General features: G+C 47.2%; 1 protein-coding gene across 7 annotated transcripts in view; it reads left to right on the top strand.

The window, feature by feature from the left end:
- UCHL3 (ubiquitin C-terminal hydrolase L3) overlaps nt 1-16863 on the top strand; it is a 53076-nt gene that overhangs the window by 1313 nt on the left and 34900 nt on the right. For 5 of the 7 annotated variants that reach the window (XM_069970638.1, XM_069970637.1, XM_069970636.1 and 2 more), the window contains 4 exons: nt 9163-9291; nt 11614-11770; nt 13097-13182; nt 13356-13403. In XM_069970638.1, the coding sequence (XP_069826739.1) occupies nt 9163-9291; nt 11614-11770; nt 13097-13182; nt 13356-13403 (420 nt within the window). Of the gene's footprint in view, nt 1-1578; nt 1606-3161; nt 3198-9162; nt 9292-11613; nt 11771-13096; nt 13183-13355; nt 13404-16863 lie in introns of those variants that run through there. The other 2 variants (XM_069970643.1, XM_069970642.1) reach the window with 2 other exon arrangements.

The following is a 16863-nucleotide window of genomic DNA, read 5'->3' on the forward strand; positions in this document are numbered from 1 at the left end:
GTTACTGCTGAGGGGGGAGGTGTCTGCTGGGTGCCCCCCGTGCTTCCCATACTGTTACTGCTAACTGAGGAATGGAGTCATGTGTAAGTATGGTGTAAGGGGGGGAGATGTCTGCTGCGCGCCCCTGTGCTTCCCATACTGTTACTGCTGAGGGGGGAGATGTCTGCTGCGCGCCCCTGTGCTTCCCATACTGTTACTGCTGAGGGGGGAGATGTCTGCTGCGCGCCCCTGTGCTTCCCATACTGTTACTGCTGAGGGGGGAGATGTCTGCTGCGCGCCCCTGTGCTTCCCATACTGTTACTGCTGAGGGGGGAGATGTCTGCTGCGCGCCCCTGTGCTTCCCATACTGTTACTGCTGAGGGGGGAGATGTCTGCTGCGCGCCCCCGTGCTTCCCATACTGTTACTGCTGAGGGGGGAGATGTCTGCTGCGCGCCCCCGTGCTTCCCATACTGTTACTGCTAACTGAGGAAAGGAGTCATGTGTAAGTATGGTGTAAGGGGGGGAGATGTCTGCTGCGTGCCCCCCATGTTACTGCTAAATGAGGAGGGGGTGGGGAGATGTCTGCTGCGCCCCCCCCCCCCGTGCTTCCCATGTTACTGCTAACTGAGGGGGGGGGGGAGATGTCTGCTGTGCGCCCCCGTGCTTCCCATACTGTTACTGCTGAGGGGGGAGATGTCTGCTGTGCGCCCCCGTGCTTCCCATACTGTTACTGCTAACTGAGGAATGGAGTCATGTGTAAGTATGGTGTAAGGGGGGGAGATGTCTGCTGTGCGCCCCCGTGCTTCCCATACTGTTACTGCTAACTGAGGAATGGAGTCATGTGTAAGTATGGTGTAAGGGGGGGAGATGTCTGCTGCGCGCCCCTGTGCTTCCCATACTGTTACTGCTGAGGGGGGAGATGTCTGCTGCGCGCCCCTGTGCTTCCCATACTGTTACTGCTGAGGGGGGAGATGTCTGCTGCGCGCCCCTGGGCTTCCCATACTGGTACTGCTGAGGGGGGAGATGTCTGCTGCGCGCCCCTGTGCTTCCCATACTGTTACTGCTGAGGGGGGAGATGTCTGCTGCGCGCCCCTGTGCTTCCCATACTGTTACTGCTGAGGGGGGAGATGTCTGCTGCGCGCCCCTGTGCTTTCCATACTGTTACTGCTGAGGGGGGAGATGTCTGCTGCGCGCCCCTGTGCTTCCCATACTGTTACTGCTGAGGGGGGAGATGTCTGCTGTGCGCCCCCGTGCTTCCCATACTGTTACTGCTAACTGAGGAATGGAGTCATGTGTAAGTATGGTGTAAGGGGGGGAGATGTCTGCTGTGCTTCCCATACTGTTACTGCTAACTGAGGAATGGAGTCATGTGTAAGTATGGTGTAAGGGGGGGGAGATGTCTGCTGCGCGCCCCTGTGCTTCCCATACTGTTACTGCTGAGGGGGGAGATGTCTGCTGCGCGCCCCCGTGCTTCCCATACTGTTACTGCTAACTGAGGGGGGGAGATGTCTGCTGCGCGCCCCCGTGCTTCCCATACTGTTACTGCTAACTGAGGGGGGGAGATGTCTGCTGCGCGCCCCCGTGCTTCCCATACTGTTACTGCTAACTGAGGAATGGAGTCATGTGTAAGTATGGTGTAAGGGGGGGAGATGTCTGCTGCGCGCCCCCGTGCTTCCCATACTGTTACTGCTGAGGGGGGAGATGTCTGCTGGGTGCCCCCCGTGCTTCCCATACTGTAAGGCCCCGTTCCCACTGAGGAAAGGTAGCGGAATTCCGCGACGGAATTGTCCGCCGCGGAATGCCGTTAGCCTCCCGCTCATAATGGGAGTCTATGGCAGGCGCGCGCTCCTGCCCTGTCCGCGCTGAAGAATGAACATGTTCATTCTTCAGCGCGTACAGAGCAGGAGCGCGCACCTCCCATAGACTCCCATTATGAGCGGGAGGCTAACGGCATTCCGCCGCGGACAATTCCGTCGCGGAATTCCGCTACCTTTCCTCAGTGGGAACGGGGCCTTACTGCTAACTGAGGAATGGAGTCATGTGTAAGTATGGTGTAAGGGGGGGAGATGTCTGCTGCGTGCCCCCCGTGCTTCCCATACTGTTACTGCTAACTGAGGAATGGGGTCATGTGTAAGTATGGTGTAAGGGGGAGATGTCTGCTGGGCGCCCCCGGCTCAGCTCTTGTATGAAGGTGCCCACCCATAAGGGATGCCAGTCCTATTCCTCTACACATAACAGCTTTCTAATATAGGACCTTTCTTAAGTTGTCCATAGCAACATCATCACAGCTTTCCTTTTAGACAAGCTCTATCAGGAATGACAGGGTCCAGATATATCAGTCTGCCTGATTGGCTTGTGTCCATGGCAACCAATCACAGCTCAGCTTTCATTTTACAGAGCTGGTTCAGATATGAAACCTGAGCTGTGATTGGTTGTTATGGGCATGGTATTGCCATGGTTTCAGACAGCTTGCTCCACCTGGCTCCTGTGTCACATCTCAGCAGGGGGAGACCAACCATTAATACGGTGTTCCCCCAACCTGTGCGCCTCCACCTGCTGCAAACTTACAACTTACGCCACGCTGTTACTGTCAAAGGCTATGCTGGGAGTTGTAGTTTCTGCAGCAGCGGGAGAGCCACAGGTTGGGGTAGACTGCTGTAGTGTAGCATGACTTGTGAATGTAATCTTTACCTCTCAAAGTAAGATGGGAGTTGTCGTTTCTTGGCCACTGGAGAGCCGCAAGATGGGAAACGCTGCTTTAAATGACCTGCTAATTCAAGGGTGGAGTAGCTGAGGGTGGAGCAGATAGGATTACTCATCATAATCACAATACAAACCCACATAGATGATTTGTATCACTTGTACAGCAGACTACTGCACAGGACTTCACAACAGAGTGCCTACCCTGTGGTTCCCTGCGACTAACATGTTAGGGATTCACTGCACATTGCTCTCCACAGATCTCCAGATGTTATAAAACCATCATTGGGGCACGATGGGAGTTGTGGTTTTGCAACAATTGGAAAACTACAGGTTAGGGAACACTTCTTTAGAGAATCCCAATACCGTCCAGGTGTTCTCATGTTCCAGGCAGGCCTGTATTATAGGGGAGATTACGTTCATATTCAGCTGAACAGCGACATTGGGACTTTGGTTGCTTTTAAATACTCACTGTAATGGTAATTGCTATAATCACATGAGATCCGCTGCGATTCCGGTACGTGTCAACCCACCCTGAAAAAGATTGTCCCTTTCATTTTAATTATATACACTACACACAACAAGTAAGGAATGTTCGGTTGAGGATAAAACTAAATGTGCCTTTACACAGAGAGATTTATCTGAAAGATTTTTAAAGCCAAAGCCAGGAATGAATTTAAGAAGAGGAGAAATCTCAGTCTTTCCTCAATGACCTATTCTCTTTTTATAGTCTGCTCCTGGATTTGGCTTCAAAAACATGTCAGATAAATCTCTGTGTAAAGGCACGCTAAAATGCAGTCTGATCTTTACAGGTGAACTTAATGTGACCTTCTCTAAACGTTTGAATACACATGTCAACCTGTTAAGTATTTCAATACTTTTTGCTTAGAAAAAAATAGTATAGTACCATGTTAGCCAGAATATATACTTTTTGCACTTACTATTCAAGGAGCTTGTTAGGTTATGCATGGTGGTGGTGTTACAGTGTGGGTAAGTGTGTCTAGTCAATACAGGGCTGCCCTACACTTTGTGAATGGTACATGACAAGTCCATAGAATAACATCATTAATCTAGTAATTGTGCCTCTGCATTACCAACACAGACCTAATTTCGTCATGGACGACTGGCTCATCAAGGTCGCATCAATAGGGAATGGCTGCTAGACACTGGGGGACCTCAGGTGGAGTGGCCTGCACTTTCTGTAGACCTAAATCTAATAGAAAACCTATTCTGGTCCATATACCAAACCTCTGTTATCTATCAATAAACTATAAACATTCTATACACCCAGAAGATGAAACGCCATCTAGACCTGTTCATAGCTGAGAGTTTTCTAAAGAAGTTTAGCTGATATCTTCTGTAAGTGCAATAGCCTGAACTACATATATATAGCCTAACAACACTTATACATTGTAGCAAACTACTAGGAGACACATCTGTGGTGGCCAGAAGGTTACCAGCACTGTGAGCTGTGCTGCAGTAGGTTGGGTTTTGGCGTCTGCGTAGAAAGACAACATTTATTAGAAAGTTACGTAACTTTCATTATATAATGTATACACTGCATTAACATAATAGAAATATGCAAGTTTAAAGGTAGATTCACATCTTAAGTAACATTGGTAGATACTTGAAGGGCTTGTTAGGTTTAATATTTTTGCAAATACATTCATTCAGCAAACTTGCCTCCGTATCCTGATATGCTGCTCTTTTTCTCTCATCGTTGACAGCTCGTTGTCTAGGTTACAGACCACCAGTCTGCTTTAAAATCAGTCGTCTTGCTGGTGGATTGTTAGATACACGCTCACACTATCTTGCTTTATGCCATTTTACATTATAGATACATATACAACAGCCAGACTACTGTTCATTGTCTGTTACCCTGTGAACAAAGGGAGAGAGAGGGGGGTGTATCAGGAGAGGGAGACAAGTTTTCTAAATAAATGTATTTACAAAAATATTTAACCTGACAAGCCCTACAAGTTTTAGGGTATGTTCACACTGAGTAAATTACCCCCCCCCCCTTACACTCTACTCACCTAGCCTCCTGGCTCTTCCGGCATCCCCTCTTCTCTTCCGCGCTCTGTGCCTCTCCTTGCTCTATCACACAGTGACTACAGAGCGGCTCCTGTGACCGCAGGCATAAGGCTGCCTGTGGTCATAAAAGTGATTGACAGCGTGAGGAGCCAATGGCACATCACGCTGTTAATCAGGGCGTCCTGTCTAACTATAAGCATGTCATTAGACATGCTATAGCTAAAGGGAGTGGCGCAGCATTCGACAGTGGCCCTGGCACTAGTGTGGGTTCATCAGGTGCTGGCGACCCCTTGTGATCTGTGTGTTCGTACAAGTCGCACACGCCTAAGGCTGGCCCTGAGGGCTGTTAAGTGGGAACTAGTTTTTGTTGGAGTCGGGAAAAAATTTACCAAAAAAACTTTCAAAATTCTATTGAGTTTTATTAGGGATTTTATAAATGTTCTTTATCAATATACTTTATGTACTGTCAATCTAAGTAGCTTTCTCCCCTACATTTAGTTTCCTCCATATACCAGTAATAAAGCACTGGCAGTTGGCAGTTTGTTTCTGAGCTGGAAGAGTCCATTATGTGTGTGTGTGTGTGTGTGTGTGGGGGGGGGGGGGGGATCTGTGCTGTTCTCTTCTGCAATGCTTCCTGGATCATCTTATATGAGCAGCAGTGTAATATGAAGATATCCTGTGTAATACGGAGGAGAAGAAGCCATACGTAATGTAGTAGTAACCTCTGTCCTTAATGTGGTGTTTTCTCTCTGGGAAAAGATTGTGTGTTTCTCTTCATAGTGCTATGGCTGCGGGAGGCTGCGTGTGTGCGGGCACTATCCCTACAGCAGGCTGCCTGTGTGTGTGCTATGGCTGCAGCAGGCTGCGTGTGTGTGCGGGCACTATCCCTACAGCAGGCTGTGTGTGTTTGTGTGCTATGGCTGCAGCAGGCTGTGTGTGTGTGTACATACTATGGCTGCAGCAGTCTGTGTGTGTGTGCTATGGCTGCAGCAGGCTGTGTGTGTGTGTGCTATGGCTGCAGCAGGCTGTGTGTGTGTGTGTGCTATGGCTGCAGCAGGCTGGCCGTGGGTTCTATGGCTGCAGCAGGCTGTCGTGTGTGTGCACGCTATGGCTGCAGCAGGCTGGCGTGTGTGTGCACGCTATGGCTGCAGCAGGCTGGCGTGTGTGTGCACGCTATGGCTGCAGCAGGCTGGCGTGTGTGTGCACGCTATGGCTGCAGCAGGCTGGCGTGTGTGTGCACGCTATGGCTGCAGCAGGCTGGCGTGTGTGTGCACGCTATGGCTGCAGCAGGCTGGCGTGTGTGTGCACGCTATGGCTGCAGCAGGCTGGCGTGTGTGTGCAAGCTATGGCTGCAGCAGGCTGGCGTGTGTGTGCACGCTATGGCTGCAGCAGGCTGGCGTGTGTGTGCACGCTATGGCTGCAGAAGGCTGGCGTGTGTGTGCACGCTATGGCTGCAGCAGGCTGGCGTGTGTGTGTGCAAAGAAGTCCTATTTACCCATGCCCCTGCAGTGCAGCGTCACAGCTCATGGTGTCCCTTTGGGCTCCCGATCCTGTGATGTCCCCAACTAGAAATGCCCAATCAGTGACTGAGACGGGACACAGCTGCAGTGACTAGCTGAGCAGGTAGTTCCTGTGGGGCTGCAATGATTCAAAATAGCTCTCACATCTCTTGAGCAAAGAGTTGTCCCTTCAAGTCAAATCTCACTCGATCAAGGAGTCTTAGAACATTGACTGGGGATTTTACGGCAAGCCAAACAATCTCTCCAAAAGGAAAGATTTTCCATCTGCACCCAGCTGTTTCGGGGTTATCAGAGCAGGTGTAGACAGAAAAATATTGTAATCCCTGCTCTCTTAATCATCTAGACCTCATTTTGTAGGCACATCTGTTTAATGACCCTATCTACATTCAGGCAGGTGGTTAGTTTCCTCTTACTGGAGAGCTTAATATTCGGCACCAGCCCTTTTCCAGTGTAAGGGTATGTGCACACTATGGAAAAGAGGCAGAAACTTCAAGCGGATTACGCCGCATGCCCCCCTTGAAGTTCTGCAGATTCTTTGGGCGGACAGTGGAATGTGCCTGAACATAGAATGGAGCCTATGGGACGGGCAGAACTTCAAGCGGGGGTGTACTATCATAGCCTCTCTATAATGTATCCCAAGGTTCACAGTTTGGTGCAACTTCTATCTAAATACATGCAAATAGATTCCATGTATTCATAGATTCAGAGATCTATAACTACCACTGTGTTCAGTGCCAATGCAATCTGCAGTATGTCAAGTGACCACAGTGTGGTGCTGTGCATTTATACAATATCGTGGTATCTCTGTTGTACTCAAACTGTTCAATTCTCAAACTGTATTTTCAAGGAAAGTTTGCTTCAGTTCTCAAACTCTTGCTTGGTTCTCAAACACTTTTATGGCACCCAGTCTTGAAGTACAGTAATACCTCAGTGTTCGAAAGCATCTGAATTCAAACTGTTCGGCATTCGAACAAAAATTTACCGGGAAGTAATGTTTAGAATTCAAACTTTGCTTATTATTTGAACGTTTTTCAAGCATGGATCGTGGGTTGTACATGGTGAGTTTAGCACTGGTGAGGCTTCACGTACATTACAGTACTGTAAAAGATTGCTGGAGTGCATGTATAGTCAGAGCACCACCATCTCCTATACTTCACAGTGCTGGAGGGGGGGGGGGGGGGGAACTCTATACAGTAAAGCAGTGCTTCCCAACCTTTTCCACCTCTGGGCACCCCTTGGAAAAAAAAAATTTCCTCGGGGCACCCCTACTAAATAATGTTCTACAAAATAAGAAAACCGTCATACAGTGACTCACAGGTGACAGATACTTTTCACCTCTTCAAAACCTGCGAGACAAACAATTTAGGCTCTGCACATTTCTAGCAACTTCCTTTCCTTTCTCCCTCCTGTAGGCTCCCAAAGTAACTGCGCTGTTTGGTGTTATGTGCAGTAAAGCGAGTAGGAATGTGGGATGCCCCCTGTATGTAGGATCCCCTGCTGTGCCCCCATGAGCTAATAATGCCCCCAGAGGTCCCCCCATGAACTAATAATGCCCCCAGAGGTTCCCCCATGAACTAATAATGCCCCCAGAGGTGCCCCCATGAACTAATAATGCCCCTAGAGGTGCCCCCATATACTAATAATGCCCCCAGAGGTTCCCCCATGAACTAATAATGCCCCCAGAGGTTCCCCCATGAACTAATAATGCCCCCAGAGGTTCCCCCATGAACTAATAATGCCCCCAGAGGTGCCCCCTATAAACTAATAATGCCCCCAGAGGTGCCTCCATGAACTAATAATGCCCCCAGAGGTGCCCCCCATGAACTAATAATGCCCCCAGAGGTGCCCCCCATGAACTAATAGTGCCCCCCATGAACTAATAATGCCCCCAGAGGTGCCCCTATATACTAATAATGCTCCCAGAGGTGCCCCCTATGAACTAATAATGACCCCAGAGGTGCCCCCATATACTAATAATGCCCCCTGCTCTGCCCCTAAAAAAAACAAACATCCTACTCACCTAATCCGCGCTGTGGCTGCAGGCAGAAGCTCTGCTCCTCCTTTGGCTCTATCTTGCGAGCCGCGGGGACGAGACGTCCGGCAGGCGTGATGACGTCACATCATCACGCCTGCCGGAGAGGTCACGTCCCGGCCTCCCATAGGCTGCTGGTATGAAGTGCCGGCAGCCTATGGGAGGGAATGTAGGAGCAGGATGCTGACACTTCCTGCTCCTGCATTCTGCTCGCTTTAATGTTCCGCCCCGCTCACTGTGTGGGCGGAACATCAAAGTCATCTGTGCATCCCGAGAAGCTGCGCGGCCGCAGCTTCTCGGGATGCTTAAAGTGACAATGCACATTTCCCACCGGGATCCCGCGGCACCCCTGGCGGGTTCTCCCGGCACCCCAGTGTGCCGCGGCACTGCGGTTGGGAAACGCTGCAGTAAAGTATGAGTAAGGAGTTGGTGACTACTGTACTATAATTGCTGGTTTTGTTTAATGTTTCTTGTGTATAATGACCTTTACAATAAAGTGCTCCGCTGTAATGTACTGTAGGGATTACACTGGGCACTTTTCAATGTAATATATGGGTACTGTAGGTAATTATTGGTGAGTGCTGGAACCAATTAAACACATTTACATTATTTCCTACGGGATATTGCTCTGCCTTTAAACTGCTTTCCTGAACCAACTAAGTTCAAGAACAGAGGTAGCACTGCATATATAAACCCTATGCAGTTTTTAAGCAGTGGTCTTGGAGTCTATTTTTACAGGTTACGTGTTAGATTTTCCTTAATAGCTATTACGTGAAATAAAGGGGCTTTACCGTATGTTTCAGGCCCTGTTGTTCTTTTGCTGCCCTAACATTTGATCTGCTAGAAAGAATCTGCTAGATTGATTCATAATTTTTATGCCTTTATATCTTTTTCAGTTTCTCAAGCAGTTGGGTGTTGGCACTAGCTGGCAATTTGTAGATGTCTATGGACTTGATCCTGAGCTTCTCAGTTTGGTCCTTCGCCCTGTCTGCGCTCTTCTACTTCTCTTCCCTATAACAGAAAAAGTAAGTTTCCCATAGACACACCGCTTGTGCTACTGAAACGGCCACCAGATTCAGTGGATGTGTTTGAAATTAAAGTAACAATTTGGTTTACAATTGCAACCATATGGCACGAAAACCATACTCTTATGTAACTTGCCATAAGGAGAAACCTGTCTGGGACGAATACCTTCAACTACTTTACAGGTAATCAGGTAACATAGTCTGGTTAAAAAAAAGACATGTCTATAAAATTCAACTAAGTGATCAATATAGGAAAACAGACTTCTTAAAGGGGAACCTTAACCTGCTGAAAGCCCCCTATGGCGCCTGGGATGCTGATAATCAATGGAGGGGATGGGCCAGATGACACTGTAGGGGTGGGGCAGTGTTCCTAACAGTACTCCAGGCCGAAGACACATACTTTCTACCTCAATGTCCTGGGCACTAACGCCTCGGTATCCTGGGCACTAACGCCTCGGTATCCTGGGCACGAACGCCTCGGTATCCTGGGTCTAACCTGCTGATAGTTCCCCTTTTAAAGGGGGTTATCCAGCATTAGAAAAACATGGCCACTTTCTTCCAGAGACAGCAACTCTCTTGTCTCCAGTTTGGATGGGGTTTTGCAACTCACTTCCATTGAAGTGAATGGAGCTTAATTGCAAACCACACCTGAGTCAAGGTGAAAAAAATACATGAGAGACCATTTTCCCTCCCTAAGGTTGCATTCACATGTTCTGTGTTATGCGCAGAACACGGATGAGGAATGTCTGTAACGGAGTCTCCCCCTCCCGGGCAGCATCTGTAATTAAATGCTTAGAGCCGGGGAACTGTACAGATATGTGCTGTAATGACAGCGCCGCGCGGCCGATTCATTACAGCGCGGCGCTGTCATTACAGCACAGCGCATATCTGTACAGTTCCCCCGCTCCCAGCATCTTATTACAGATGCTGCCCAGGGGGGAGAGAAGTCTGTTACAGGCATTCCACGTCCGTGTTCTGTGAGGAACAGGGAACATGTGAATGCAGCCTTAGAGTTATCTGGGATTGCTTAAGAGGGGGAAAAAATGAAGTTCTCTGTGTCTTCAGCAGCTCTGGTGGAGAACATCACATGCAGCAGTCACACAAATTATGTATGTGACATGCCATGTTTGTTGCATTGTCCCGGAGGAGTGACCCACACAACCTTTACCGGCTGGGTGCAGCGTCATAATGGCGCTGATCCTGGCTCGGCACTCGATTGCTTTCAGCAGGGGGGCTTCTAGTATAAGTGTAAAAAAAAAAAAAAAAAAAAAAAAAAAAAGCCCCCTCCCCTAATAAAAGTTTGAATCACCCCCATTTTCCCATGTTATAAGTAAAAATTAATAAATAACTAAGCATGTTTTGTATCGCCGCATGCGTAATCGCCCGAACTATTCATTTATCACATTCCTAATCTCGCACGGTAAATGGCATAAGCATAAAAATCCCAACGTGGAAAATTGGGCATTTTTGGACACATCAAATCCAGAAAAATTGTAATAAAAAGTGATCAAAAAGTCGCATATGCTCAATCATGGTATCGATAGAAAGTACACATCTTGGCGGAAAAAATGACACCTGACACAGCCCCATAGACCAAAGGATAAAAGCGTTATAAGCCTGGGAATAGAGCGATTTTAAGGAACATATATATGTTAACAATGGTTTGAATTTTTTAAAAGCCATCAGATAATATAAAAGTTATACATGTTATATATCCTTTTAATCGTAAAGACTTGAGGAACATATATAACAAGTTTTACCCCATGGCGAACGGCATAAAAACAAATACCCCCCAAATAAACAAAATGCTTTTTTGTTTTTTTCAATTTAACCACACATTTAATAATTTTCTGGTTTTGCATCGTACTTAATGAAAAAATACAGACAGCCATTGCAAAGTACAATTAGTGGCGCAAAAAATAAGGGCTCATATGGGTCTCTAGGTGAAAAAATCCAACTGCTATGGCCTTTTAAGCACAAGGAGGGAAAAACGAGATCGCAAAAATCGAAATTGGCCTGGTCCTTAACCAAATTCCTTTTGTAGCAATATGATGACAGCTGATCAACGCCCCCTTCCTCCCGTTTTTATAGAACATAAGGGCTGTGTCTAAAATGCATCTCTTTAATGATAGCCTTGTATTTGTAGAGATGCCTGGATCTGTGTGATTACCAAGGCCTGTATAACTGGAGGAGGCTTGCTTTGGCTTAGTGCATGTGCAAGAGAACACACTGTTATGTTACAGCCAAGACATGACATAACAGCTGTGCATGTGAATGTCACAAATAACATCGATTGAAGCCTTCATTTTTCCACCCATTCAGTATGAACATTTCAGGGCAGAGGAGGAAGAAAAAATTAAATCCCACGGTCAAGATGTGGATTCCTGTGTTTACTTCATGAAGCAGACAATAAGCAATGCCTGTGGAACAATCGGCCTCATTCATGCAGTGGCAAACAACAGAGACAAGCTCAGCTTTGGTAAATGTCTTCATTTTTTCCATAATTGAATGTGTCCATTAGGTGGCGCTGTAAGACTCTGAGAGCAGTTCTTTTGTGTAGCCTAAAAAGATACAAACATGCTTCAATTCCCTATTTTTACAGCATTTGTTCACAGTAAGGGTGCACTCACACATACAGGATCCACAGCAGATTTGATGCTGTGTTTAGTTACATTGATATCTTACGTGTGGACGCACCCTTAAGGAATATTCATAGATTTTTTTTGATTGCCTTTCCTTGGGATACAAGATTGTTGGCAGAAAAAGACCACTGGGTCCATCTGGTCTGGCCTTTTGGTATAGTTTAGTTTAAGGTAGGCCATCAACATCCAATCTATAGGAGTTGAGCTCTCAGCACTACCACCAATTATCATATGATTAAATGTGCCACTGCCCTTGTGCAAAAGATATTGGTGGCCTATTCTAATGGCTGAGAGATTTATCTGACAGATTATTAAAGCCAAAGCCAGGGAACAGGTCATAAAGGAAAGACTGAGATTTCTCCTCTTTTCACATCAGTTCCTGGCTTTTGCTTCAATTTGTCAGATAACTCTCTCTATGTAAATGCACCCTTAGGGCCAATTATCATGGCAAAGGCTTGTCCCTAGGAATGCTTGTTCCCAATAATTGGACTGTGTAAAAGGGCCGGTGGTCATCTGGCAAACAAGCAAATACTCCATTGAATTTTTTTTTTTGATTATTGCTGTCAGCCACACCTCACCCTGTGTAAACAGGCGTGGTGTCTGACAGTGATGAACTTCATAGTCAAACAATCCAAATGGACATATCTTTATCAAACAACAAAGTACAATTAACATGCTTCAGATACAACCAACCAAGAAGATGAAGTATAACTTCATCAACATCTGTAATTTAAAATGACACCTTATGCCATAAGAAAAAAAAAATCATTGACTTGGTTGCTTATATAGTGCCAATGAATTACACTTGCAAGATCGTCACAACTCGCATCAGTACTTGTCCTAATGGACTAATTTCATACCTAAACACACACAGCTATTTAACCTATTAGTATGCATGTTGTCTCTAGGAGGATGCACAGACAGTGTGAGGACATCCAAACTCCATGCAGATATTGCCTTTGTTCATACCTGTTACCCAAGCACTGCAGGGCAGGGATGCTAACCACTGAGCCACCCTACTAAATGTTGAAACCTGTCAGTGGAATAGCAATAGATATGCCTGTTGGGAGCCGTTTATCCCTTTTTATGGTTTTCTTTCCTTGCTCCTTCCTTTTCTTCCTTCCTCACTTTCTTTTTTCCATTTCCCTTTCTTTATATTTCAGAAAGTGACTCTACTTTGAAAAAGTTTCTAGATGATTCCATCTCATTGAGCCCTGAAGAAAGAGCCAAATTTCTAGAAAAAGATGAGGTGTGTACGAGTATGATACTGTACTATAGATTTGTTGATTTTTGAGCCCTGGAAAATCTTGAATTTGGCAGTGTACATACCTGGTATTCCTGTGGTCCAGTTTATCGCAGTGGAGCTTAGACAGGCATTTATGCAGCAATTAACAAGATTTTTGCACTGTTATCCTATTCCAGAGTATTCGGGTTACACATGAGAGCAGCGCTCAGGAGGGACAGACCGAGGTAAGACTTTTTATATGTTTTTTGTATTGTGCCCAGTTTGAACCTGCCAATTTTTAGGGAACTGACCTGACTTTGACGTAGTTTAGTCACGCAGAAGTACAACAAGAGTATGGAGTATATAATGCTGTAGAAATCAACATTGTGCCAATATGTCCAGTCCTTTGACCGTTAGAGATGCTGTGTCATCCGGCATCTGTAGTAATAAACGTTGTTTATTCCGGACTGTGTCACAGAGGTGGGTCTGTGACACTGTCAGCTCCTTTACCCACTCTCTGGCCACTGCCCTGCCTCCTCCAGAATAATTGACAGCCAGAGGAGGCGGGTGCAGCCTGAAGACACAGAAGCGACAGAAGTGTCAGTCCAAAATAGTGTTTTTTTTTAAGATGCCGGAGCACACAGCATCAGAAATGGTGTCTATGCACTGCTTGTGTGATAGACATCTGGAAACTGGCAGCACTGATGTATTCAATTCTGTACTTCCTTTAACCCCTTAACGACATCGGGCGTAAACTTACGCCCTCGCAGCCTGGTACTTAACGCACCAGGGCGTAAATTTACGCCTGATGTTTACCCGACCGCTGCGTGTAAACACGCGGCGATCGGGTAATGATGGCTGCTGTTACTAACAGCAGACCACCGTAGCTTGCCGGCACGGGGGGGGTGATTAACCCCTCCGTGCCGACGATCGCTGTAATTGGCTGATTTATTCAAATCAGCCAACTACAGTGATTGGTGACCCGGGGACCCGGAATTTAATGATGATTGGTGCTGTCCGAGACAGCACCAATCATCATTAGTGTGTATACTAGAGGGGCCCATGGTGCCACCCCCCAGATCGCTGCTATTGTATAAATATTTTTACTTTGATCTGCACACCTCAGTCGGTTAGCTGAGGTGAGCAGAGCAGGTGTGTGTGTCGTGTAGTGCACCATACTCACCTGATCGTAGCGTCCGGTGCGGCGAATCGGCGATTCCGTGGCATCCGCTTCTTTCCGCGTCTTCGTTCGGCGTCGGCTTCTTTCCACGTCATCGTTCGGCTTCTTCGTTCGGGTCTTGTCGCGTTTTTTTCCGGAGATCTTCGGCTATTTCCGTCAGGTACGTAGTACTGCCCCCTAGCGGATGGTTAGTGTATATCATACACTAATCAGTGACTTTGGGGTGAAGAAATAGCATTTTTTTTTCCCTCAATTTTTTTTTTTTTTTTTTGCGCCCTTTCGCCGCTGAGTGCTGATCAGCAACTCCGCTTTTTTGGCGTAGGGGTTTTTTTCCCCCCTTTTCACCCTTTTTTTTTTCTATATCCTACCGCCACTGTTTGCTGAAAGTACCGCACATAAGTGCGGCATTTATCAGCAACTCTTTTTTTGGCGTAGGTTTCCCCCCCCCACCCCTTACTGTGAAAAACACGTAAAACACTACACTACACTACCACACATTACATTACAATACATCTAATAAAGCTTTACACTACACCACATTACATTTACATACCCCCCTACCCCAATCCCCGTATAAAAATGTCACAGAAACGATTTTCGGTGGAAGAGGCGTACGCACTTATCGCCTCTGACACCGAAACAGCCAGTGAGGATGAATGGGGGGATCCTTCATTCCTCCATTCATCCTCATCATCATCATCCAGTGATGATGATTATCCACCACGGCGTCCAAGGAGAACGCCTCGGGCTGCCCCCCGTCAATCCATCCCATCCCCTGCCCCCCAGACAAGTCATCCCATCCTGCCCCCCAGACACCCCATCCCGCCCCCCGTCCCCCAGACAGGTGACCCCATCTGGACCCCAGACCCCCAAAATCATCAGCCCTGGATTCCTGGCTTTACGGCAACGGCGGGAATCCAGGTTAACCCCACAGGTCTCAGAGAAATAGACTTTTTCAAGCTCTATTTCTCTGGTGACCTTGTAAATTTGATGGTGGCGCAAACAAATCTGTACGTGCACCAATTCCTGGTCCAGAACCCCTCCTCTTCTTTTGCTAGGCCCATGGCGTGGACCCCTACTGATGCAGCCGAAATGACAAAATTTTGGGGGCTCCTGCTGCACAGGGGCCTAGTAAAAAAAACCACAATGCGGCAATACTGGAGTGGGGATATTATATAAATAATACCCCACTTTACAGAATGGCCATGGGACGGGTACGATTCGAAACCCTCCTAAAATTCCTGCATTATAATGACAATGCAAGGTGCCCCCCACGAGATGACCCCTCATATGACCGACTGTACAAAGTACGGCCGGTCATAGAGCACTTCTCATCCAAATTTGCTGAGATGTATATCCCAGAGAAATACATCTCAGTAGATGAGTCTCTCCTGAGCTTCAAAGGAAGACTCCATTTCCGCCAGTACCTTCCCAATAAAAGATCGCGGTATGGCGTGAAATTCTACAAACTCTGTGAGAGTACCTCAGGGTACACTTACAGATTTAGAGTGTATGAGGGTAGGGACACCCAAATCCAGCCCCCAGAATGCCCCCCCATCCTCGGAGTTAGTGGGAAGATCGTTTGGGAACTGATCTTCCCACTGCTGGATAAAGGTTATCACCTGTACGTTGATAACTTTTATACCAGCATCCCCCTGTTTCGGTCACTCGCTGCCCGAGCTACAGTAGCCTGTGGCACGATCCGAAAAAACCAAAGAGGCCTCCCAAGTCACCCTGTTAGAGAAACGATGAGAAGGGGTGCGTGCAAGGCCTATGCCTGTGAAAACATGTTGTTGGTCAGATATAAGGACAAGCGCGATGTCCTTATTCTGACCACAATTCACAGGAATAGCGTCACCCCTGTCCCTGTACGTGGTACCACGAACGTGGTGAACAAACCTGATTGTATTCTAGAGTACAATCCGTATATGGGAGGAGTTGATCTCTCAGATCAAGTCCTCAAGCCATATAACGCCACGCGAAAAACCAGAACGTGGTACAAAAAGGTGGCCGTACATCTGGTACAAACAGCGATGTACAACGCTTTTGTGTTGTACCGATGTGCCGGCCACCCGGGGAAATTCCTTGATTTCCAGGAAGCAGTAATCAAAGCCCTGATATTCTGCAGCCACGGAGCGGGCCCCAGTGCTTCTGGATATGAAGGACCCCGTATCGTAGAGGGACAACATTTTCCAGGTGAAGTCCCCCACACTGGAAAAAAGGGGAGATCCCAAAAGAAGTGCAGAGTGTGCCACAAAAGGGGGATCAGGAAGGACAGCATTTACCAGTGTGACACCTGTCCTGATCACCCCGGCCTCTGCATAAAGGATTGCTTCAAGGCGTACCACACGTCATTGGAGTTCTAAATTTTCAATATTCTGTCCCTTATTCTTATTTCAGGGGTCACGTTGATCCAGGGATTATTCTGATCGCCATTATGGAGTCGGGAAGGAATTTTTCCCCTGTGATGAGGCTACTGTCGTCTGCCTCACAAGGGTTTTTTGCCTTCCTCTGGATCAACACAG

Source organism: Dendropsophus ebraccatus, chromosome 5, assembly GCF_027789765.1.
Source record: "Dendropsophus ebraccatus isolate aDenEbr1 chromosome 5, aDenEbr1.pat, whole genome shotgun sequence".
Taxonomy (NCBI): domain Eukaryota; kingdom Metazoa; phylum Chordata; class Amphibia; order Anura; family Hylidae; genus Dendropsophus; species Dendropsophus ebraccatus.